At 39.5% G+C, this 26,988-nt stretch overlaps 1 protein-coding gene across 3 annotated transcripts in view; it reads right to left on the reverse strand.

Annotated features, from left to right (window-relative positions):
- MSH4 (mutS homolog 4) overlaps positions 1-25,926 on the reverse strand; it is a 181,757-nt gene extending 155,831 nt beyond the window's left edge. For 2 of the 3 annotated variants that reach the window (XM_084964674.1, XM_021096463.2), the window contains exons 1-6: positions 25,606-25,926; positions 22,629-22,811; positions 14,989-15,149; positions 12,848-12,958; positions 6,278-6,393; positions 4,727-4,900 (exon numbers count right to left, since the gene is read on the reverse strand). Coding sequence is in view for 2 of the 3 variants with exons in the window: in XM_021096463.2 (XP_020952122.2) it covers positions 4,727-4,900; positions 6,278-6,393; positions 12,848-12,958; positions 14,989-15,149; positions 22,629-22,811; positions 25,606-25,843 (983 nt within the window). In the remaining variant the exon portion in view is untranslated. Of the gene's footprint in view, positions 1-4,726; positions 4,901-6,277; positions 6,394-12,847; positions 12,959-14,988; positions 15,150-22,628; positions 22,812-25,605 lie in introns of those variants that run through there. The other variant, XM_084964673.1, reaches the window with a different exon arrangement.
- Between the last annotated feature and the right edge of the window lie 1,062 nt (positions 25,927-26,988).

The raw sequence follows: 26,988 nt of genomic DNA on the forward strand, positions 1-26,988 counted from the left end.
TAAGGGTTAGGGTTGTCGACTTGGACGTGGTCAGAGGTGATCCAGAATATGCATATACTCCAAAGGTTGAGTCAGAGAATTTACTAACATATTGAATCTGGATTAAGAGAGGAATTACTCTTAATTTATCAGACTGCCAAAATTTTGGTATATCAATTTAAACAGGTTTTTAGGGAACTACACAAATCAAGACCTGGTTGGGAATATGGGGAGGGTTTATTATAGATACTCCTCAGGCATAACATTGAAAATTTTACTTCTGCAGCAACAAAGGAAGAAAGGAGCATATCTGAAACTGCTCTTTGCAATAGAAATCAACAAGTGAAACGGAATGCTGAACCGGTGACAAATCCTAAACACTTAGAGCTATTCAGACAGTTCAGTACGTAGAATGCCCATCTTTTAACCTAATATTCTTTGGTTCAAGTCTGTGAAAAAAATTTCTCCTTTCAACTATACTATGGACTACTGGAGGTTAAGTATCCTTTTATTTAATATATAGGAAGAACTCAAGCAATGTTTGACAATGACAATGGTAAACAATAATTATGAAATGTGACAAAGTAAAACTGAGCATAAAATCATTTGTAATAATTACCAATAGTGGTTACCCTATGTTATTTTAACTTAGAAAGTCAATGACAGAGTACTTTTTCCAGATATTATCTTATCCTTTTTCCCTAGCAATAGAAAAGATATTGCTTATTCACTAAGCTGAAAAGGAATAACTACAATTAATTATAAACTCCTTTAAAAGGTTATAATTTTAGACCATCATTATTAAGAGGAACTGCAAGGTGTTGAGGTCACTATACTGACTGATGACTAAAAGTAGAGTATACAATTCTATTCTTATCTTTACTAAAAAGTAGTACCAGCAGAACCTAGATAGATCTAAACTGTTCTTGAAGATTAAAATAAATAACAAGCAGGAGTTCCTGTCGTGGCTCAGTGGTTAACGAATCCGACTAGGAACCATGAGGTTGCGGGTTCGATCCCTGGCCTTGCTCAGTGGGTTAACAATCCGACGTTGCCATGAGCTGTGGTATAGGTCACAGACGCAGCTCGGATCCCATGTTGCTGTGGCATAGGCCAGCGGCTACAGCTCTAATTCGACCCCTAGCCTGGGAATCTCCATGTCCTGCGGGAGCGGCCCAAGAAATGGCAAAAAGACAAAATAAATAAATAAATAAAATAATAAGCAAAATTAAGTTTGTAACAGTAAATAATGTCTGGGAATTTCACATAATGGAAAGATAAGAATGCACAAAGTGACAGATATTTAAACGCTATGGCTCTAAAATTGGAACTAAACACTGAGTTTAAAATTGTCTAAAGTAGTCTTTATTCTAGTCAATACTCTTAATACTAAAATTTATAATCTTTTTTTTTTTTTTTTTTTTTTTTGTCTTTTTTTGTCTTTCTGCTGTTGTTGTTGTTGTTGCTATTTCTTGGGCCGCTCCCACGGCATATGGAGGTTCCCAGGCTAGGGGTTGAATCGGAGCTGTAGCCACCGGCCTACGCCAGAGCCACAGCAACGTGGGATCCGAGCCGCGTCTGCAACCTACACCACAGCTCACGGCAACGCCGGATCGTTAACCCGCTGAGCAAGGGCAGGGACCGAACCCGCAACCTCATGGTTCCTAGTCGGATTCGTTAACCACTGCGCCACGACGGGAACTCCCTAAAATTTATAATCATTTTAAGTTCATCCTTTTCACTAATTTCTGAAGTTATATGTAATTACTGAGAAGTTGAGATTTTACTCTAAGCTTATTTACTCCCACCTTGCACTTCACCAAACTAAATAGCTTATAGTTTCCTTGCTTATACCATATTGCTATATTGAAAATCATGCCAAGAGTTCTCTTGTGGTGCAGTGGGATAAGAATCCAGTGTTGTCACTGCAGTGGCCTGGGTTGCTGCTGTGGCACAGGTTCAACCCCTGGCCCAGGAACACCCACATGCCACAGGCGTGGCCAAAAAAAAAAAAAAGGAAAATCATGCTTTCAAGACTTTGTTATTCACTGTCTCGTCACCTTTTCTACCTCTTAATCTAGATAACTTCTATTTATGTGTCAAAACTCATGTCAGGAGTTCCCATCGTGGCTCAGCAGTTAATGAATCCGACTAGGAACCAGGAGGTTGCAGGTTCGATCCCTGGCCTCTCTCAGTGGGTTGAGGATCCAGCATTGCCGTGATCTGTGGTGTAGATTGCAGACGCGGCTCGGATCCTGTGTTGCTGTGGCTCTGGTGTAGGCCAGCAGCTACAGCTCTGATTCGACCCCTAGCCTGGGAACCTCCATATGTGGCAGCAGCGGCCCAAGAAATGGCAAAAATTCAAACAAACAAATAAAAACTCATGTCAGGTATTATTCCTCTAGAAAGCCTTTTCTAATTCCTTCTTTTACTCCTTAACTAAAGCCGAATTAACTTTCTCTGCTATGATCCCATCTTTTTTTTTTTTTTTGTCTTTTCTAGGGCCACAATCATGGCATATGGAGGTTCCCAGGCTAGGGATCTAATTGGAGCTGTAGCCACCAGCCTGCGCCATAGCCAGAGCAACTCAGGACCCAGACACGTCTGCAACCTATACCGCAGCTGACAGCAACACCAGATCCTCAGCCCACTGAGCAAGGCCAGGTATCGAACCCACAACCTCATGGTTCCTAGTTGGATTCGTTAACCACTGAGCCACAACAAGAACTCCTGATCCCATCATTTTTTATGCAAACCTTCATATCACTATACATTCTCCCTCATGATCTGTAGGGGACTGATTCCAAGACCTCCACCAAATACCAAAATCTGCGGATACTTAAATCCCTTACATAAAATGGTCTAGGGAGTTCCCCTCGTGGCTCAGCATTAACAACCTAACTAGGGTCCACAAGGCTTCGGGTGTGATCCCTGGCCTCATTCAGTGGGTTAAAGGATCTGGCGTTGCCATGAGCTGTGGTGCAGGTTGCAGATGCGGCTCAGATCCCACATGCTGTGGCTGTAGTGTAGGCCAGTGGCAACAGCTTCAATTCGACTCTTAGCCTGGGAACTTCCGTATGTCATGGGTGTGGCCCAAAAAAGCAAGAAAAAAATTAATAAATAAAATGGTCTAGTACAGTGAGCTTACCATATCCACAGGTTCCATATCTGTGGATTTAACTAATTGCAGATCCCTCAGCTAGGGAGAGCCAGATACACTTAGTACACATTAATGATACTATACGTCTCCTCCTCTAGACAGTAATTCTTCAAGAGAAAAACCATCACTCACTAGTTCTTTGCACCAAATTAAACCCATGTTAGGGAGTTCCCGTCGTGGCTCAGTGGTTAACGTATCCGACTAAGAACTATGAGGTTGAGGGTTCAATACCTGGCCTTGCTCAGTGGGTTAAGAATCCGGCATTGCCTTGAGCTGTGCTGTGGGTCACAGACGTGGCTTGGATCCTGCATTGCTGTGGCTCTGGTGTAGGCCAGCAGCTACAGCTCCGACTAGACCCCTAGCCTGGGAATCTCCATATGCTGTGGGAGTGGTCCTAGAAAAGGCAAAAAGACAAAAAATAAACCACTGCAGGGTGATTATACTACCTTCAAATAACATTTTGATTCTAATTTAAGTATCCCACTAGGGAATCTATAAACACTGTTGTTCATGTGTGTGTGTGTTTGCACTCACACGTGTGTGCACTGCCTCTTATTCATGCTTATGATCAATATTCCTCTAACTAAAGCTAATAATAATCCAATAAAATCGGCAACCTAGTCATACACAAAGACCAAGTTGATTCAACTATATTTACCTTCTCAAATGATTATATAGTTCCTTGAATTTTCTATTATTAATGCTTTTTTAAAACTTGTTATTTTAACTTTGTAGTATTTCAGACACAGTAACTTTTTTATTCCTACGACAAATTTTACCATTTTAACCATTTTATGCACACTGTGTCATTAGGTACACTTGCAATATTATGTAACCATTACCATCGTTCATTTCCAGAGCTTTCTTATCATCCCAAACAGAAACTCTGAATCCATTAAACAATAACTCCCCCATTCTCCATTTCCCTCAGTCCCTGGTAACCTGTCTACTTTTTGTCTCTATTAATTCCCCTATTCTGGGCATTTCAGATAAATGAAATCATTAACTACTTTTCCTTCTGTGTCTGGCATATTTCCCTTAGTACAGTGTTTTCAAGGTTCATACATCTTATGGTATGTATCAGAATTTCATCCTTTTTTAAAGGCTGAATGATATTCCATTGTACATATACTCCTTATTTTGTTTCTCATCACTCTTTGATGGACATTTGCTTTGTTTCCACATTTTGGCTACTGTGAATAATACTATGAATACTTGCATGCAAGTCTCTGTTTGAGTCCTCACTCTCAATTTTTTTCAGTATATTCACAGAAGTAGAATTTCTGGATCACATGGTAATTCTATATTTAACTTTTTGAGGATCACTATATTATTCCCCAAAGTGACTGCACTATTTTACATTCCCACCATAAATGGATTAGGATCCCAATTTCTCCACATCAGCACCAACATTAATTTTTCATTTATGTAATAATAACCATCCTAATAGGTATGAAATGGTAGCTGTAATTTTGATTTGCATTTTACTAATGACTAGTGATGTTGAGAATCTTTTTCTGTGCTTAAAAAATATTACATAAAAAATATACTAAGAAATTTCCTAAGAAAAAAATTGGATGATCTTACCTAGAGTCTTGATTATTAATTAGTAATTCAAGGTTTTGGGCAGATGATGAATCTATCATGGCTGTCTGTTCACTACCCTGGAAACAAATCTTCAGCGATTTTGGTGCATAAAGTGAATTTTGAATAAACTCAATATATTTTAATAAAGCTGCAACAGCTGCAAGGCAGTAATACCTGTAAGGTGACCAAATATACATCCCTATAAATCTTTAGAATAAAAAAAATATTGCTATACAACAGAATGGATCTAGAGATTATCATACTAAGTTATGCAAGTCTGAAACAAAAATACTATATGACACCACTTATGTGTGGAATCTAAAATATGATACAAATGAACTTATCTATGAAACAGAAATAGACTCACATACATAGAGAACAGAACTGTAGTTGCCAAGGAGAAGGAGGATGAGGGGGATGAATTGTGGGATAAGCAGATGCAAACTATTATACATAGGATGGATAAACAAGATCCTACTGTATAGCACTAGGATATATTCAGTATCCTGTGATAAACCATAATGGAAAAGAATATGAGAAAATGTGTTTATTTATTTATTTATAAAATATATAAATATATAAAAAGATAGAGAGAGAAAGTTCCTGCTACAGGTTAGGGATCCAGTGTTGCCTGTGCAGCGGCTCAGACTGTTGCTAAGGTCAGGTTTGATCCCCATAATGGGAACTTCCTGATGTACCATTCTAGGTACACATTCAAATAATATCAGAAAAGTCTGGAGTTCCCGTCGTGGCTCAGTAGTTAATGAACCCGAACCAGGAACCATGAGGTTGTGGGTTTGATTCCTGGCCTTGCTCAGTGGTTGGGGGATCCGGTGTTGCCATGAGCTGTGGTATAGGTCGCAGACGTGGCTTGGATCCTGCGTTGCTGTGTCTCTGGCATAGGCTGGCAGCTACAGCTCCGACTGGACCCCTAGCCTGGGAACCTTCATATGCCATGGGTGTGGGCCTAGAAAAGACAAAAAAAAAAAAAAAAAAAAAAAAAAGTCTGAGAGCTTTAAAAGTACAGTCAGGAGGTCCCAATGTACAGGAAAGTAAGTTTTGATCTCTGTGAGAGTATTCATCATGATGAACTGAGTGAACAAATGGCCCAACTTAGCTCAAAGAAAAGTATCTGTTCAGCAAGTTCTAAGAAATATCCGTTCTAAAAATATTCCCTATCTCATTCTGAATCTTTTAGGAGTAAAGGTATGAGGCAACGGAAACACAGCTTTAACTGTGTTCTATTTCTGTGCTCTCACATTTCTAGTTTACTCTAGCTACTCACTCTAGCTTTTTACTCCAAAGTGAGCAGCAACCACTAGCACAACAGATTATCATTAATTTGGAGACATTCTATATAAATTAAGTTAGCAAGATATGCCTTGTGTATAAATTTTATTTGTATTACTATTTCAATAATTACTGACTGTGTTTTATGAGCCAGACATTTTCCCAGGTGGAAGGGAAGAGCAAAGAATAAAACAGAGAAAAGACCTTGCCCTCCTGAAACACACGCTTGAGATGTACTACTTTCTTTAAATTATAACTTACTTGGACTGAACCTCCATTAGGACAGTGCTGAATTCTGCTGTGCATAACTGTTCAATGTACTCTAGTCCTTTTGTTTCATTGAAGTATTTCCTTTGGATAGTAGTGAAATTAACATTCTGAAAAGAATTTTTAATTACAAAGTAAAATTTAAGTTTCACTTGCCCCAAACTGCTTTTTTAAACACATGCATGTATGTGGGTAGGTAACTTAAATATTGCATGAAGTTTATTTTTCATTATTTATCACTTTCTAGAGTTAAATGAGTTTTATCAGTTATTTACAAAAAGAGGATGATGATCTGTCTTGCTAAGTGAATTACAGTAGTCTGTAGCTCTTATTAGGCTATATTCAAATGAAATTTAAGTATAATAATAAAAAATAACCTAAGAGTCTCTGCCTTCTACTCCTTTTATTCTACAGCAACAACAGCAGCAAAGGTTTTACATTCAGCCTCATGTACTCTATGATAATTGAAAGAGGGTAAATCTTTGTTACACACTCGTTGGGGAAGACAATTCCAGCTCTCAAATACACTAGTTGGGGAAGACCAATTCCAGCTATCAAATCTATGAAATGCTATCTAAATGAGGCGAATTTATTTTAAAAATAAAAGGAAATAATGGAATTTTTTTTAAAAGAGGAAAAAAAGCATGCAGTTGCAGAGTAAAAGGTCTGCCTGCTTTGAATAAAAGTAATAGATAAGAAAGGTAACATAATAACAATAGAATGTGAAAGAGCTATAACACTGAAAAAAAGTCATAAGCAGGTAGGGAATCTGCTATGTGCCGAGACTGTTTAGACAGCTATTTCATTTAATCTTTATAATAATACTGTAAGTCTTGGAGAGATAGTTGGGGAGAGGATTAAGATGGTGGAACAGAAGGACTGGAGCTCAGCTTCTCTCCTAAAAACAACAAAATTTGCAACTAAATGCTGAGCAATCTCCACCCGAATTGACCGGAAACCTTAAAAAAGATACCCTATTCCAGAAGAAAAAGAGGAGGACACATCAAGAGGTAGGAAGGGGCGATTTCACCATATAAACAACCCCATACCTCCGGGGTGGGAAGCTCCACAGACTGAAAACTAACTGGCTCACAGAGACTCACCTACAGAAGTGAGAGTTCTGAGCCCCACGTCAAACCCTCACATGCGGGGATCTGGCACTGGGAGAAAGAGCCCCTGGAGCATCTGGCATTGAAGGCCAGTGGGGCTTGTGCACAGGAGCTCCACAGGACTGGGGGAAACGGAGACCCCATTCTTAAAAGGCACACACAGGCTTTCACGTGCACTGGGTCCCAGAGCAGAGCAAGGTCTCCTTAGGAATCTGGGTCAAACCTGACTGCAGTTCTTGGAGGACATCCTGGGAAAACAGGGGTGAATGTGACTTGTTGTGATGGAAGGACATTGAAAGCAAAGCTCTCGGGAATATTCAGCAGCCATGCCTATCTCTGGAAGTGGCCATTTTGGGAAAATCTGGCCCCACCTGTCAGTCAGCACTGAGAAGCCCAGGCAAACAACACTCCAGGTGGGATCACGCCCCGGCCCTCAGTAAACAGGCTACCTAAAGACCCCTCAGGCACACAGCTGCCTCTAATCCCATCCAGAGACTAAGCTCCACCCACCAGAAGGATTAGAATCAGTTCCACCTACCAGTGGGCAGGCATAAGCCCCCCCCCCCATCAGGAAGCCTACAGCAAGCCCCCACACTGACTTCAGACACAAGGGGGGGCAGATGCCAGAAGTAAGAGAGGCTACAACTCTAGTATCTGTAAAAAGGTCACCACACCAAAAACCTATAAAAATGAAAAGACAGAGAACTATAACTCAGATGAGGGAGAAAGGAAAAACCCCAGAAAATCAGCTAAGTGATGAGGAGATTCTCAGCCTCCAGGAAAAAGACTTGAGACTGTTGACGCTGAAGATGATGCAAGACATTGGAAATAAACTGGAGGCAAAGATGGATAACTTACAGGAAACACTGAGCAAAGAGATACAAGATATAAAACTTAAACAAGAAGAGATGCAAAAGACAATAACTGAAATAAAAAACGCACTAGAAGCAGCTAACAGCAGAATACAGGAGGCAGAAGAATGAATAAGCGAGGTGGAGGACAGATTAGTGGAAATTATGGATGTGGAACAGAAAAGAGAAAAAAGATTGAAAACAAATGAAGAGAGTCTCAGAGAACTCTGGGACAATGTTAAATACACCAACATCCGTATCATAGGGGTGCCAGAAGGAGAAGAGAGAGAGAAGGGGACAGAAAAAATATTCCAAGAGATCATAGCCGAAAACTTCCCTAACATGGGAAAGGAACCACTCACTCAAACCCAGGAAGCACAATGAGTACCATATAAAATAAACCCAAGGAGGACTACACCAAGACACATATTAATCAAACTGAAGACAAAGAGAAAATTAAAGACAAAGAGACAAAGAGAAAATCTTGAAAGCAGCTAGAGAAAAGAAACAAGTAACATACAAGGGAACCCCAATAAGGTTATCGGCAGATTTTTCAACAGAAACTCTGCAGGCCAGAAGGGAGTGGCATGATATACTTTACGTGATAACCTCCAACCAAGATTACTCTACCCAGCAAGGCTCTCATTCAGATTTGAAGGAGAAATCAAAACCTTCACAGATAAGCAAAAGTTGAGAGGATTCAGCAACGCTAAACCAGCCTTACAACAAATACTAAAGGAACTTCTCTAGGCAGAAAAGAAAAGGCTGCAACATGGAACAAAAATTCCACAAATGACAAGGCTCACCAGGAAAGGTATGAAATCATCCATGCACAATTATACCACCAAAATCAGAAATCATGAGAAGAGGTGGGTACAAATGCAGGACACTGGAGATGAACTTGCAATTAAGAGACCAACAAGTTAAAACAATCTCGTACACATATAGACTCTTACATCAAAACTTCAGAATAACTGCAAACCAAAAATCTACAATTGATACACAAACAAGGAATCTCTGGAGAAGAAACACATCACATAGTAAATAAGTGCTTAATCCACCATGAAGGGGGTCATTTGACATCATTCTTGGAATGCTGAAGTCTTCTTAGATCTGATTCTGATTTCCTCTCCATCAAAGAATTTATGATAATTATAATTAAATAATGCAACTGTATGATTAAATAATGCAGTTCTACAACTGTATTATTAATAACCATTTATCTCCATGGTACAATGTAAGGTCTATAATGTCTTGTTTATCAGATCACCTAGAATGGTGTAATGCCTATATTGAAGAATCAATAAGATGTAACAAATTGTGAGGACATATTTATATAGTTACACTGTTTTTTAACCAATTAATGCATTTTATATTTTAGTTATTTTCAGAGGGTGTACTATTTTTGTTATTCTTACCAGTTATTATTTTTATTATGCTATATAAAATATTTAATGGTATATGACTTTCTTCTTTATAAATTTTAGTTGCATAATATACACAATTGTTATATAATGCTAATTTTTAAAGAAAAATTGAAATGTAATAGATAATACTACATAGTAAAGGTGAAAGCCATACAAAATGGGATAAAGTATAGAATAAATTTCCTATTTGTCTCAGCCTATTTTCCATTTCATTTCTCCAGAGGGAGTCACTCTATCTCTTTCTTAAGATCCATGATATAATAATTGTGTGAATGTAATTGTGTTTAAATATATGTATGTTATTCTGTAAAAAAAATAAAAATTAAATTTAAAAAAACAACAACAAAAAATAATAATACCGTAGGTCTTGTATTAGTTACAATTTTTTTCTAAGTCAAATTCTGAAAAGTCAAGTAACTTTTGGAGTTCCCTTGTGGTGCAGTGGGTTAAGGATCCAGCATTTTCACTGCAGTGGCCTGGGTCACTGCTGTGGTGTGGGTTCTATCCTGGCCTAGGAACTTACATATGCCAAGGGGTACAGCCAAAAAAAAAAAAAAAAAAGTCAAGTAACCTTTCTAATATCATACAATTGATATGTGCCAGACCTGAGACTTGAATTTACATTTATTTGACTATGAGGTCCATGTTCCTTTCACTTCAAATTACTTCTTATTTAATGAAGGTCTTTTTATGGTAAGTGCAATAATAATAATAATAACACTGATTCTTCCCTCTGCTTATAATACCTTTATACTAAATACTTCTATGGCTCTCTCTCTCTCACTCCCTTCAGGGCTTTACACAAATGTAACCTTATCAATGTGACCATTTCTGATAATCCTGTATGAAACATCAGTTCTCTAGGAGGTAGATACCATTATTGCCCCTATTTTACTGAAGAATAAAAACTGAAGCTTAAACAGGTTCATCTATCCCACGTTCTATGTGATTCTGTCCATGTAGGACTGCCAATTGCAGTACTCTGTACCCCACAGAAAAAGCAAATGACCTGGGATTAATTAATCATAGAGCTTCTATTCCCAGAAACAGTGATTAACTGTGGGAGCATGAACAAAGCAGGAATAGTCACGGTTCTTCTCTAGAAGTCATATATGAATACAGGAAGAAAGAAATTATTTTTTCTCTCAGTTGGCTAAGCTGAAAGGACAACAGCCTCAAGCTATCAGCAATCTTTTTTTTTTTTTTTTTTTTTTTTTTTTTTTTTTAGGGCCGCTCTTGCAGCATATGGAGGTTCCCAGGCTAGGGTTCCAATAAGAGCTACAGCTGCCGACCACAGCCACAGTCACAGCCACATCAGATCTGAGCTGCATCTGCCACCTACACCACAGGTTATGGCAACGCCAGATCCTTAACTGAGCAGGGACAGGGATCGAACCTGCAACTTCATGGTTCCTAGTCGGATTTGTTTCCGCTACACTATGACGAGAACTGCAGCAATCATTGTCTTAAACCTCACTGAGGTTCCTATTTGCAGAGAAAGGAAGGAAGGAAGGGGAGATGATGGTAGGGATGAGAGCAGGAATAGGATCTATCTAACCATTTGGCTTCCCAGTTACATAAGACGATAAAGAATTTCCTCTTAAGTTACTTAAATTTCTGTTACAACCAAAGGACTTAGGATGCTTAATCAAAACAAAATAATGAAAGTATATGGAGAGTTATACATAAATAAGGGTGATGAAAAAAAGTCTGAAGTAGTGAATGAAAAAGATAGATACAAAGTCTTGTCTAATAGCAACAACAGATTTACAGCAGGGATCATTTCCAGCAATGAGTCAAAGATAACTGATCTATGTAGGATCTCTAAGAACACAAGAAAACTTATATGACTATAGATATTGAATATATTAGGAATATACAGGAGTTCCTCTCATGGCTCAGGGGAAATTAATCTGATTAGGAACCATGAGGACACAGGTTCAATCCCTGGCCTCACTCAGTAGGTTAAGGATCCAGTGTTGCCGTGAGCTGTGGTATGGGTCACAGAAGAGGCTCGAATCTGGCATGACTGGGGCGTATGTAGGTCAGTGGCTATGGCTCCGATTCAACCCCTAGCCTGGGAACCTCCATATGCCATAGGTATTGCCCTAAAAAGATTACATATATATATATATATATATATATATATATGTATATATATACATATATATATATATATTTGCACTCCTCAGGAATTATTCTAACTGCAATGCGTTAGGAACCACAACCTCCATTCCACAAAGCAGGGAGATTTGCTAGAGGGAAGAAATAAACTACGTGGTGGAAAGGCCGTTACTGAAAGGCAGAACACTGGCTGAATAAGGTTCCAAAGCACTCCCCTGCCCCAGTCCCACAGATGGAGACTGAAGTAGAAAGCTGTGAGATAGGACATGCTGCCAGGAGAAGCTGCAACAATTCTATAATACAGATCAAATTCTTCAAAAGAAAAAATACCTGCTAATAGCTGCTATCCCCTAGAAGAATAAGAACTTCAACTAGCCCAGCACCACAATAACTAGCTTTCAAGAAGCTATACTTAAGGAAATCCACACTTTCTCTAAGGGTCTGCCTCCTGTACACTCTGGGAAACCCTCTTCTTACCTAAAACATTTTTCTTTTTGTTGAAAATATATCGGAGTTCTGACCATGGCACTGTGGTTTAAGAATCTGACTGTGGCAGCTCAGGTCATTGTGGAGGTGCAGGTTTCATCCCTGGGCCAGCACAGTGGGTTAAAGGATCTGGCATTGACACAGCTGTGGCGCAGATCTCAGCAGTGCCTCAGATTCAATCCCTGGCCCAGGAACTTCCATATGCCATGGATGTGGCCATAAAACTTCAAAAATTTTAAAAATAAAATACATCAAGGGTGCCAAATCAAATAACTGCATTTTTTTTTTTTTTTTGGCTGTACCCATGACATGTGGAAGTTCCCAGGCCAGGGACTGAACCTGCATCACAGCAGCAATGGAGCTGCTGCAGTGACAACACCAGAGCTTTAACCAGTTGTGCCACAAGAGAACTCTGGATTCCCTGTCATTTTTATTTTATGCATTAATAGTTCCCCTTAGGACTTGTTTTTAGTGAGTACTTCAGCGTAAACATAAAATTGTTCAAATTACTGTTCTTCAGCATAGGATAAAATGGAGTTTAAGTAAATAAGAATAAAAATCACTTACTTTGAAATTTTCTGTGATAAGGGTAAACAACTTGGTTGAATTCCCCACAACACAAGCAGTATTTGACATTATTATTTCCAAAGGTGATAAAATTTTGAGTTTAGTGATCACCTAAAATTGTTTGAATAAACAATTTCTTAAATGTAAGTTTAGAATTCTCTAAAACAAAAAAAAGTTTCATATTTTTCTAAGAGACAAGTACTTATAATTAATTCAGAGATATACAAAATCACAATTGTCCTATGTATTTGTAATGATGATATGTTAAACACACATCCCATAAAATTATAAATACAAAATATTATCATAAAGATAGGCTATATTTTATTCACAGTAGTTTGTATCAGCTCTAAGCCCCCAAATAATTTGAACTTATCAAATATGTATTCCTAAAAAAAGATTTTTTTAAAATAAATTCTTCTACTCAGTATTTTATTCATCTCCTTGAAAAACATAAAGATTCAACAGTTTAACTATGGTGATTCATCAACATGGCTATATCGATACAACTCAGAAGTTGAAAAGTACAGAAACACAGATGAGAAACATCTATTTTATAACTGCCTTTTATCTACTTTATAATTGCTTTTTACAATATAAGGTGCATTTCTTAGTCTAGAACTAAGACTATTATTCTAGACACAGAAATTCTTTTTTTTTTTTTTTGCCATTTCTTGGGCCGCTCCTGTGGCATATGGAGGTTCCCAGGCTAGGGGTCGAATCGGAGCTGTAGCTGCCGGCCTACGCCAGAGCTACAGCAACGCGGGATCCAAGCCGCGTCTGCGACCTACACCACAGCTCACGGCAACGCCAGATCCTTAACCCACTGAGCAAGGGCAGGGATTGAACCCGCAACTTCATGGTTCCCAGTCGGATTTGGTAACCACTGCGCCACAACAGGAACTCCTAGACACAGAAATTCTTTTTTTTGTTTTTTTTTTGTTTTTTTGTTGTTGTTGTTGTTGCTATTTCTTGGGCTGCTCCCGCGGCATATGGAGGTTCCCAGGCTAGGGGTCGAATCGGAGCTGTAGCCACCGGCCTACGCCAGAGCCACAGCAACGCGGGATCCGAGCCGCGTCTGCAACCTACACCACAGCTCAGGGCAACGCCGGATCGTTAACCCACTGAGCAAAGGCAGGGACCGAACCCGCAACCTCATGGTTCCTAGCCGGATTCGTTAACCACTGCGCCACGACGGGAACTCCAGAAATTCTTAAAAAATATGCCAGAACATTCCTCTTTTTAAAAAACTTTTATCCTATTATTTTTAAATTTCATAAAAATGTTCAATACCCAGATAAAAAGTTAATATGCACTACTGATACCACTTAGGTTGTTAGGTATATTAAAAAATTAATTATTAGAGTTCCCTGATGGCCTAGCAGTTAAGGATTCAGCATTGTCATGGCTGTGGCTGTGGCTCAGGTTCAGTCCCTGGCCTGGGAACTTCCATGTGCTGCGGGTAAGGCCAAAAAAAAAAAAAAAATTAATTATTAGGTGGTAAAAAGAAGCCTACACACTGGGGAACCATAAAAGGGAATTAGGAAAAGGAATAAAGAAAAATAAAAAATTAAAAATAACATAGAACTTAATATTTTAATAACAGTAATTGGGTCAAATAACTTTTTAGAATATAGAGATCAGGAATAGACTATCTCTACCTAAGTCACACAAATTCCCAGGACAACAGGCCAGTGGCCCAAATTAATAATAAGTGATAGAAAGCAAAAGCAAGAAGTTGAGAGACTAAATTATGACTGATCTAATACACCAGTTTCCCTTATCTCTGGAAAATAAAATTTAAAATACAATTCAATGGAAACAACCCGTTGGAGATAGCACTATTACATTTACTATCTTTGGAATGAATCCAGGAATTATTAAATTGAAGATACTAACTTTAGAAATGAATATTAATTTGGAATATTCAAGTAACAGCAAAACATGTTATTTTAGAACGAAATAATATTAAAAATTAAGATCAGATTAAAACAATTTATTTTAGGTCAGAGTAATCTATATTGGTTGTATAATAAATAACCTTTATTCTACCAAAAAGTCAACTAATTAGGAAAGCATTGATGTGAAAATGTGCATGATGCCCTCTAGATGAACCATTTCCTAGGAGTAAAAATTCTTACCTTTGCATATGTTGTGTTGTCTGCAAACTGAGATAATATAATTTGTGGGCTTTTTAAATCAATACTTGCCATCCCTATTTCACCTCTGGCAAGTCCTCTCCCTTCTACAACGGCTACAACAACTGATGGAGAGTGCGCAGAAACTGCAGATGAGGATGTAGCTGTTAAAAATTTTTTAAAAGAAAATTTATAAACATTATAATAATACTTTCAAGTTCTTTCTCACAAGATCTCAAAGCAACAAATCTAGACACAACTATCAATATCCAAGGAAAAAATTTTCTTTTGATCATCAAAAAATAAATTTTCATATCCAGACCAAAGGAAAATGTTAATTATCTAAATATTTTGCCAAAGCTTAGCCTCACGTTTAGAAATAATAATCTTATGCATTGTCTTATTTTATACTTTGTTGGAATGACATGATAAATTTGGGATCAGAAAATAGATTATGTATCATCATTTAAAAGTTATATGAATTTGAGCAAATTATTTCATAATAATCATAAATCACAAAATATAATGTAATAACTACTCTAACTCAAGAGGTGGCTGAAGGATCAAATGAGATAATACATATGAATGTATTTTATAAAGTATAAAACATTATACAACTATAAACTCCAATTATGAGATACCTGTATAATGTTGTATATTTTATTAATGTGCCAAGAATGTTCTAAGTTCTTTACTTGGATTAACTTAGTGAATTGTCACAACAGCTCTATCAATAGGCATCGTTATTTTCTCCATTTACTTCTAAGGAGACTGAGGCATGAATGGAACTGATAAAATTTGTACACAGGCTGACTGGCTCCAGACCTGGTGCTCTTAACCTCGACAAAAATTAGTGATTTTGAGATCTGTGCCTTACAAACCATAAATATGCATGTAAGTAGTTTAATCTTTCTAAAGCAACCATTTCTTTATCTGCAAACTAGAAATACCACATCTTTCCATAAAGTTGATATAAGAATTAAATGCAATATAGAAGAGTTATGTAAAGCATGTCAAATTAATCGTGGATTCAAAAAAATGTCAGACTAAATATATCTAAAATTTTATTTTCAAAAAACAAAACTGGGGAGTTACCGTCGTGGCTCAGTGGATAACGAATCCGACTAGGAACCATAAGGTAGCAGGTTCGATCCCTGGCCTTGCTCAGTGGGTTAAGGATCCAGTGTTGCCGTGAGCTGTGGTGTAGGTCGCAGATGCAGCTTGGATCTGGCGTTGCTGTGGCTATGGCATAGACTGGCGGCTATAGCTCAGATTAGACCTCTAGCCTGAGAACCTCAATATGCCATGGATGCAGCCCTAGAAAAGACAAAAAAAAAAATTGTCTTTTACTCCTTTTTCAACTCTTTAACATATCTTTTTCTTCTCTTTTTTCCCTCACTAGTCTAGAATACCTTTTTTATTTCTATCTCCTATTATAACACCTACAAAATTATGTAAACATTTACGCTTAGTCAGCAGTCAACTTAAGAGTTCATTCAAAAATCTATTGTGTGTAGGAATTCCTGTTGTGGTTTAGTGGGTTAAGAGAATGCAGATTTGGTCCTTGGCTTCATTCAGCAGGTTAAAGGATCTGGTGTTGCCACAGCTGCAGCATAGAGCTGGGATCTGGTATTGCTGTGGTGTACACAGGCCTGCAGCTCCTATTGACCCCTAGCCCAGGAACTTCCATATGCCACAGGTGTGGTTCTAAAAAGGAAAAAAAGAAAAATCTATTGTGTCTAAATCTCAGAACGCTTTTTGCCATGAAAGCCTTATTACACATGGTGATTGAGTTTATATTCGATCTACAGAAGTCAATTAAAGTTCTGCAATCAAATATGACCTTCTCTCTCTCTCTCTTTTTTTTTTTTTTTTTCTTTTGACGTCACCCGAGGTTTATGGAAATTCCTGGGCCAGGGATGGAATCTAAGCTGAAGCACTACAACATTGCAGCTGCAGCAATGCCAGATCCTTAACTCACTGCACTACAGTGGGAATTCCCAACCTTCCCATTTATAACTGGAAGCTAACTGGATTCCAGTGTTTGGAAATTCAGTACACTTAGAAAACATCTCCCTTAAACTTTATATTTTTTTTTTTTTGGCTGCACCGATGACATGTGGAATTTCCTGGGCTAAGGATCAAACCCATACCACAGTAGGACCTGAGCCACTGCAGTGACAATGTCAGATCCTTAACCTGCTGCACCACAAGGGAACTCCATTAAAAGAACATTTACACTGTTATCTGTTGTAAGTTAGGTATATATGAGCATCACAGTACATAAAGCTTTTTTCTGGGTCTTTTCTTATTTCCCTAAAGTGGATCCTTAGTAGTCTAATTGCTGGAAAAAAGGAAAACCATCATTTATTTCTTGTCTTTTCTAGGGCCGCAGGTGCAGCATGTGGAGGTTCCCAGGCTAGGGGTCTAATCAGAGTGTAGCTGCTGGCCTACGCCACAGCAACGGCAACATGGGATCCAAGCCACGTCTGCAACCTACACCACAGCTCACAGGCAACGCTGGATCCTTAACCCACTGAGCAAGGCCAGGGATCAAACCCTAACCCTCATGGTTCCTAGTCGGATTCGCTAACCACTGAACCATGATGGGAACTTGCATATACTGTCAAATTTCTTATCAGAATTGTATCAATTTTTAATTCTATTAGCAGTCTATGAGAAAAACCAATCTTAATGAATCCTTACTGGTATTAACTTCTGATATGTATTATTATTGTTATTATTAGCTGTTTTAATGGATTGATGCATAAATTTATATTTTTAAAAATTACTATCAAACAGAACATCACTTAATATATCCATTTGTTTTCTATATCTTGAGATGTTTACATCCTTTTTACACAATTTTTACAGGCCTTAGTTTTTCAGCCTGCTTTTGTAAAATCAGTGACAATAATTGATTGAGGATTTTGTAAATCAATGACAATAATTTATGGATGCTACCAATCTTGCTTTTTTTTTTTTTTTTTTTGCTTTTTAGGGCTTCACTTGCAGCATATGGAAGTTCCCAGGCTAGGAGTTGAACTGGAGCTGCAGATGCCGGCCTATGCCACAGCCACAGCAATGCCAAGTCTAAGCCACTTCTGCAACCTATACCACAGCTCACAGCAACACCAGATCCTTAACCCACTGAGTGAGGCCAGGGATCAAACCTGTGTGTCCTCAAGAATACTAGTTGGGTTTGTTACCACTGGGCCATGATGGGAACTCCACCAATCTTGCTTTTTTGCTATCACAAAGATTTCTATTTTTGTATACATAATCTTTTCCTTTATAATTTCTTCCATTGTTTTTCTACTAAGAAACTCCTTAGTATGACAGATAACCAGAAGTACAGTTAGAAGTATTCATGAGCAGTTGCTCATAGTTTAGCAAGATGGTCAGGGACTTGGAAGGAACAGGTCCTTGAAGACAGTGACAAGGAAAGTTTAGGAAAAGAATGTGGATGAATCTTTTAGAATGAGCACTGACTTTGAAAATGTTTGTCTCAAGTGAATGCTCGCCAAAGGGCATCTGCTGTAAAGGAGACTCTTAATAGTGGTGGACAAAATGATACATTCTATTAATGACAATTAGCCTCTTTTCCAAGCCACCCCAGGGTTTCCTCAATAGACTGGTGAACAAATGAACCATGGTAGCAAGAATTGAGACTATGCATGGGCTCAACAACATGAACTCCCTCTTACCAAGGCTGACCTGGTTAACCTTACTGCTGAATGCCCAATCTACCAACAGCAGAGATCAACATTAAATGTCCCATATAGCGTCATTCCCCAGGGGGAAAACACACCACCTAGTGGTTCGTTGATTACATTGGATTTCTTCCATCAAGGAGGAAGCAGATATCTGTCCTCACTGGAATAAACACATATTCTATTCATATTCATACACATATTCATATTTGCCTTCCTTGCCCATAATGCTTCTGCCAGCATCATCACTAGTGAGCTCACAGAGTGCTTATCCATCATCATAGCATTCTACACAGTATTGCATCTGATCAAGGAACTTGCTTCCCAGCAAAGGAAATAAATACATCAATGGGCTCCGGCCCACTGAATCAACTAGTTTTACCACATACCCCATCACCCAGAAATGTCTTGCTTAGTCAAAAGGCAAAATGATTTACTGAAAACTCAGTCACAGTACCAATTGGGAGACAACAGAATGGGGTTCTCTCTTGCAGAAAGTGATTTATACTTTGAATCACAGATACTATATTCTTCATAACCAGAATACACAGGTCAGGAGTTCCCGTCGTGGTGCAGCGGAAACGAATCCAACTAGGAACCATGAGGTTGTAGGTTCGATCCCTGGCCTCACTCAGTGGGTTAAGGATCCAGCGTTGCCATGAGCTGTGGTGTAGGTCACAGACAGGGTTCAAATCTGGCGTTGCTGTGGCTGTGGCATAGGCCAGCAGCTGCAGCTCCTATTAGACCCCTAGCCTGGGAATCTCCATATGCCCCAGGTGCGGCCCTAAAAAGACAAAGGAAAAAAAAAAAAAAAGAATACACAGGTCCAAGAATCAAGGGGAGAAAACAGGAGTAGCTTATTCTCACTATTATACCTACCAATCCACCTAAAGAATTTTTGCTTCCCATTCTAGCAATTTTGAGCTCTGCTGGTTTGGAGATCTTAGTCTCCACAAGGTTATTGGTTCCACCAGGTGAGACAACAATGTTTCTACTGAACTGGAAGATGAGACTACCACCTGCCCATTTGGGGCTCCTTATTTATGCCACTGAACCAACAGGCAAAAAGGGGGGGGGGGTTATATGTGGATGGAGTGGTCAATCCTGATTGCCAAGAGGATATCATGTTGCTATTCACAATGGAGGCAAAGCAGACTATGTGTGGAAGCCAGGGTATTCTCTAAGGCACCTCTTAGTATTTCCAATAGTAAAGGTTAATAGAAAACTATAGCAACCCAAAAAGAGACAGAATGACTAAGGACTCAGACCCTTCAGGAATGAAAGTCATTCCACCTTTACTGCTGCAGATAAGGGAAATGTGGGATGGGTTGTGAAAGAAGGAAGCCATAGATATCAACTATAATCTCATGACCAGTTACAGAAGCAAAAACTACAGCAGCTTTGGCTATTTTCTCTATTCTTTGTTACATGCACGTTCATTTGTATAAAGTAACCACTTTTTCTCTTTTCAATTTCAAAAAATTTTTGTACAAGTTATTAAATGCTAACTATACAATTTAGAACAGAATATTCAGTGGACCATGACTGAAATTGAAGTAATCAATATGCAATGACTGTTGAGTCTGTCAATCTTATTTTAGGAAAGAGTGAGAACTGCCTCAGTATAGATGTACATATCCCGTTAGGTAGAAAAACAGAATCACTTTGTTGTTATAAATAAGTTCAAATGTGTGTAGAATGACATGTATGGAAGTTGAATAGCCGAAGGATTATGCCAGTTATCAATTTATTGTCACTCAGATCCAAGTTCACACTTCAACATAAGCTCTGCAATAATGGACAGAATTCCTATAAGCATTTCTTTTTTAAAGTGTGCATAACATTAAGTTTTCTCAGTTGAGGGCAGTGGAGGGACCTTTCAGGATGAAGGGCTCTCCTTCAGTTTCCACTGCAGCATGGTGGATTAGCAGTGTAGGTCTGAGGACACCTAGCGGTGACGTGCCCAGCTACACACCCAGAATGTCAGGTTCTTGGGTGATCACAGCCACAGCCTATAACAACCTTCCTGAGACCCTCTCAATAGAGAAATCCTGCAGTCTAGGCCTCCTGCCCATACTAATCCCCTCTGCTCTTTCACTCTCTCCTCAAGTCTGTCTTCCACAGTCCTCTTGATACCACCACCCTCCCAAGAGGGAGACTGTTTTCCAAGACTCCAACCCACACCAGAGCCCACTCCCATTGCACAGCCATTTTCCAGACAGCAGCTATAATTCATCCACCCCGCCTGTTTCCTGTTTGCCCTGGATAGTAGACCAGCTCCAGCCTGGCAAATCTGCAGGAATTACTGAAATGGCCTTGATTATCCCCCTTCTCCAAAGAGATCTGTACAGCCCACAGAGGGGGCCCACTTTGAAGTATGATCTCTTGGGAGCCCCCTGCCCGTGGGTACCTTATAATGTTTTCTTATATCCTATAGTTACTATTTCATCACAGTTTAATAATTCTTTATATTAAATCTTCCCTGTTTAAATCATAGTATGGTTCTACTTCAGACTGGATCTTGTCTGCTACAGTCTCTGCCTTCATGGAGTTTACAGTTCAGCAAAGAAGAGAGACAATTTTAAAAAGATAATCAACCTCATTTATAACCAGGAAAATGCAAATTCAGACTCTAGTTAGGTAGTGTTTTACAGCTGCTAGACTGGTAAATATTAAGGAGTCTGACAGTACCAAATGCTGGATAGGATATAGGTCAACAAGAACTCTCATACATTGCTAGTAAGAGTATATGTTGGTAGAATCACTCAGAAAAATAATTTGTCATTATTTTGTAAATGTACACATTCTTATACTTTTTAACTAAGAAATATTTACACATGTAGACCTTTTTCATCCATTTTATCCTCAAGAAAATCTAGATTTAGATAACACTAAAATTTAAGTATTAAAAAAATTCAACAGAATTATCAGCATTAACCTCTAGATTTAAATAAACATTATATATAAAAGGAAGGGCTTTCTGGAGTTCCCATCGTGGCGCAGTGGTTAACGAATCCGACTAAGAAACATGAGGTTGCAGGTTCGGTCCCTGGCCTTGCTCTGTGGGTTAAGGATCCATCATTGCCTTGAGCTGTGGTGTGAGTCGCAGACGCAGCTTGGATCTCGCATTGCAGTGGCTGTGGTGTAGGCCAGCGGCTACAGCTCCGTTTCGACCCTGAGGCTGGGAACCTCCATATGCCGAGGGTGTGGCCCTAGAAAAGACCAAAAAAAAAAAAAAAAAAAAAATTAAAAGGAGGGGCTTTTTCTTTTTCAATCAGAATGATAAAAAAATAATGTAGGGAGTTCCCATCATGGCGCAGTGGAAATGAACATGACTAGGAACCATGAGATTGCAGTTTGATCCCTGGCCTTGCTCCATGGGTTAAGGATCTGGCATTGCTGTGAGCTGTGGTGTAGGTCACACACGCGGCTTGGATCCCAAGTTGCTGTGGCTGTGGCATAGGCTGCCAGCTGCACCTCTGATTAGACCCCTAGCCTGGGAACCTCCATGTGCCACAGGTGCAGCCCAAAAAAGCAAAAAATAATAATAATAATAATAATGTAGACTTGCATTTATTAACAAACAGTATCAACATCACAAACTATGTAGCCTTATTAATCTAGCCTCAAATTGTGAATATGGCTAAACTGAGGTATTTACTTTTTATTTATTTTTGGCTGCACCCATGGCATATGAAAATTCCTGGGCCAGGGATCAAAGCCACACTGCAGTTGTGACCTGTGCTTCAGCTGCAGCAATGCCGGATCCTTAACCCGCTGTGCCACATGGGAACTTCCTAAATTGATGTATTTAATATTCAGTCTTCCACATTAGCTACAAATAATTTCAAATTAACTACCCTAATTTATAATTTACAAAACTTTAAAAGTTTCTAAAGGTCATCCAGGTCAATATTTCATTCACTTTACCTGAATATTCCATCTGCGGTGTCCAACTTTTATAACCTGATCTCTGGTGATTTCCAGCAGATAATGGAGTTTTTACCATTTGAGGACAGGTACTACCTCGTGCAGAGGATGAGCTTGTACCAAGAGTAAAATCTGAGGCAAATGTGTTTTCTGCATAAGATCTTTTGCTTTTACAGTATGAACCTAAATTAAAAAAAAAATTAAATATCAGTACTTAGATTCAGAATTATGCAATGTTGTATTAATCTCCGTAATTTATATAGAACCGTATCATGTAATTATTTTAATATAAAAATTATGACAAATTTAATATTACTGACAAATGATCTTGTACTAAATTATAAGGAAAACTTTTGCTATATGGTTTTTGCTTATACAAGTTCACTGTGACTACTCTTTTTTTGTCTTTTTGCCTTTTCTAGGGCCGTTCTCACAGCATATGGAGGTTCCCAGGCTAGGGGTCTAATTGGAGTTGTAGCCACTGGCCTACACCAGAGCCACGGCAACATGGGATCCGAGCCACATCTGTGACCCACACCACAGCTCATGGCAACACCCACTGAGCAAGGCCAGGGATCAAACCTGAAACCTCATTGTTCCTAGTTGGATTCGTTAACCACTGTGCCATGATGGGAACTCCCACTGTGACTACTCTTGCTAAAATCATAACTCCCTAATAATCTTCAAATATACCAGATATGTTCACTTTATATAGTAATTATGAATACCCTTTTCCTCTGTTGACTTTTTCACTTAAATTCTCTCCTCCCAGGCAATTGGTATACAAAGAGTTTTAGGCTCACTTGGATTGTTTCTTATTTAGTTACTTACCTACTGATATAAGATATTACCTATTTTTATAGGGTTGTCATAAAATCTGAAAGCCTAAAATAATGTCTTGGCACATAGAACTTCCTAAATATATATAAATATACATATATACTGGGTCTCTTTTCTCCTCTTCCCCTTGATTTCCATGACAACCACTTGATTCCCCTTAAACTACTTCTGTCTGCCTCTTAATAGTTGGCTTCCCAAGATTCCACACTTTTTTACTTTCTCTCACAAAATTATGCATTTTCTCTGGATGTCTCATCTATTATTTTGGCTTCTATTAATATCTATTTCCTGACATACATCTTTCACTCCTCTCCTACACTATAAACCATGGGAGCAGCAAACTATATTTAAAAGGGCTGGTTAGTGAATATTTCAGGCTTTGTGGGCCAAATGGCCTGTCACCATAACTCAACTCTGTCACCATCACAGGAAAACAGCCATAGATAATAAGTAAGTGAAGGAACATAGCTATGTTTCAATACTTTATTTTATTTTTGGCCAAATCCATGGCACACGAAAGTTCTTGGGGCAAGAATCAAACATGTGCCACAGCAGCAACCCAAGCCACTGCAGTGACAATGCCAGATCCTTAACCTGCCGAGCCACAAGGGAACCCCAAGAGCATTATTTTTTAACTAGAAATAGACTCACAGATTGAAGCAGCAAAGGACATAAGATTTTCATTTTCCATATAACTCTGGAGACACTGTAAGATAGTGTGGAAGAAAGTTTGAGGCAGTAATCAGACATAAAATTATAAGGGCCTTTAATAGCACACAGAGAGAAAAGGACAATTACCGAAAAGATAATTTTATGAGTTCCCTGTGGCCTACTGGTTAAGGATCCAATGTTGTCACTGCTGCTGTGCAGGTTTGATCCCTGGTCTGGGAACTTCCATATGTTAAGGGTGCAGGCAAAATAGTAATAAATAATAATACAGGACTTCTTAACTATTTGGATGTTATAGTGAGGGAGTACTTGAATTACTGAAGTTTCCTGAGTATCCCAATGACTGAGGTAAGTGAGAAAAACAGACTGAAGAGCTACAGACAGATAAATTCAATTAATCATATAGTGAGTTTGAAGATATCCACTGGTTCCTCACTAAAAAACTCACAAGACAGTCTGAAATAGGAATCTGGAGCATAGATGAGACCTGAACTGTGGTAATAATCACATCCAGGTAGAAGTGGCCTAGGAAAAATCCTCCAAGGATGAACCACTACTTTGGGAACTGACTAACAAAGACGACCATAGTTCTCTAGAAGATGGAAGAAAAACAGGGGAAAGTAAAATCAAGAAAACCAGATTAAGGAGTTTCTGTCATGGCATAGCAGAAATGAATCTGACTAGGATTCATGAGGACGCAGGTTCTGTCTCGCTAAGTGAGTTAAGGATCCCGAGCTGCCGAGAGCTGTGGTGTAGGTCACAGACGAGGCTAGGATCCTGGGTTGCTGTGGCTGTGGTGTAGGACGGCAGCTATAGCTCCGATTAGACCCCTAGCCTGGGAACCTCCAAATGCCATTGGTGCAGGCCTAAAAAGCAAAAAGCAAAAAAAAAAAAAAAAAAAAGGTCAATAGACCAATCAAGAACTTTAAATCCAGAGGAAAGGCCAGGCTGTGAAAAATGGAGTCCCCTTATAACACAAAAAAATGACCAGTGGATTTGGCGTGTTACCGTACCATTGAGTTGCGACGCTGTGTAGAAAACAGTATTTTGCCCCTGACTGGAGGGTGACTGAATACAAAATAAACCCATTGAACTCTCTGTGAAAGACATAATTTTTCATACTAAACATATCCACCTGAGTTAGACGAAATGTTAAACTTAGTCTATTTTCATGGCATCCTGGAAGGACTTGGAGCCAAGTTCAGGAACCAAGTTTCACCACTCCCATCACCACACTCAGGCACAAACGCCTCAGCTGTCACGTGGGGGCGGGAAGGGCCATTATTCTGGGTGTTCGGCCTGCCTTAGATCCCGGCCATCCGCCATCAGCCCTGTCATAAAACCAGCCCTTTAACCACTCAGACCCACCACATTCCCAGAGGACCTGGATCTCATCTTTCAGCCAAACCCCAACCTAAGTTTTGTGGCGGCTCCCTGAGCCTCCGGAAATTCACACCAGCATCCTTGCCTTGGGCCGGCAGAGCGCTTGGCGGGCGCGGGGGCAGACTGCTGCTGCTGCTCCGGTCGCCCGCAGCCCCAGACGTGTCAGGACGGGAGGACACAGAGGCAGCCTGAGCCGAAGGGCCGCTCTGAGGAGTCTCCTGGAGTCCCAGACTGCATCGAGGAACCTGGGGTCGAACCTCTACGGATAGGGAGGAGTCCCCAGGTACAGGAAGCGAGGCTGGTGAACTCTCAGGCCTCAGCATCCTCACAAACTCTCTCAGGCACAAGCAGCTTTCTGAGCGCCTCTTCCCTAGGCCCCCAAAACAAGCAACGCGAGACACAGGCTGGAGTCCAACGCGCAGGCGCAGAACCGGAGCCATGTGGAGCAGGCGCAGTCTAGTCAGTGCGCCATCACCGTCAACCCCGCATGCCCATCCACCCCCGGGTGGTTCCCGGTCCCATCAACGCCTGCGGAATTTAGTTTTCAGCTTAATTTGAGGTACGGACTTCCTCAACCTCAAGAGTATTCAGGACCCATCAACGTGGTACCCCTGCTATTCACACTGCTCCGTATTTCCTAATTCACAAGGCGTATGATGCTTTGCGACATCTCCCACATACCTCCAAATACATTAGCTTCTTTTTATATACAGAACACTATCACTGTGCACCCAGTGCTTGTGATGGTGGAAACATTTAATGATCATATAATACAAACCGTCTAACATTGGTCTGTCTTGTGGCTAAAGAACCATTAACCCTATACAGCTTAAATATCCATTAACTTACTCAAACGTATCGAGCAAGTGAAACCTAAAACATAGTAAATCATCACTATGCGCAAAATTTTATTTGGCTGCAACTGCTGCACGAAGTTCCTCAGCCAGGGATCAAACTGGCACCACAATAGCAACAAAGCCTTACAGTGACTGCCAGATACTTAACTGCATCACAAGGGAACTCCTAAATATATGTGTGTATATATATATATATATATATATATTTTTTTTCCTTTTCGTTTTTTAGGGCCCAACTCACAGTACACGCAAGTTCCCACGCTAGGGGTCAAATCAGAACCGCAGCTGCCAGCCTACACAAGTCATTACAATGCAGGATCCAAGCTGCACCTGTGATCTACACCGCAGCTGACAGCAATGCCAGATTCTTAACTCACTGAGCAAGGCCAGGGATGGAACCGGTATCCTCATGGATACTAGTCGGATTCATTTCTGTTGCACCACAACGGGAACTCCCACTCCTAAAATTTTTTTTTTTTTTGGTCTTTTTGCTATTTCTTGGGCCGCTCCTGTGGAATATGGAGGTTCCCAGGCTAGGGGTCTAATGAGAGCTGCAGCCGCCGGCCTACACCAGAGCCACAGCAACGCTGGATCCAAGCTGCGTCTGCAGC

The sequence above is a fragment of the Sus scrofa genome, chromosome 6 (assembly GCF_054392235.1).
Source record: "Sus scrofa isolate SSC_HxYL_T2T_F1_AM1 chromosome 6, Sscrofa_HxYL_maternal_Yorkshire_Landrace_v2.0, whole genome shotgun sequence".
NCBI classification, from domain to species: domain Eukaryota; kingdom Metazoa; phylum Chordata; class Mammalia; order Artiodactyla; family Suidae; genus Sus; species Sus scrofa.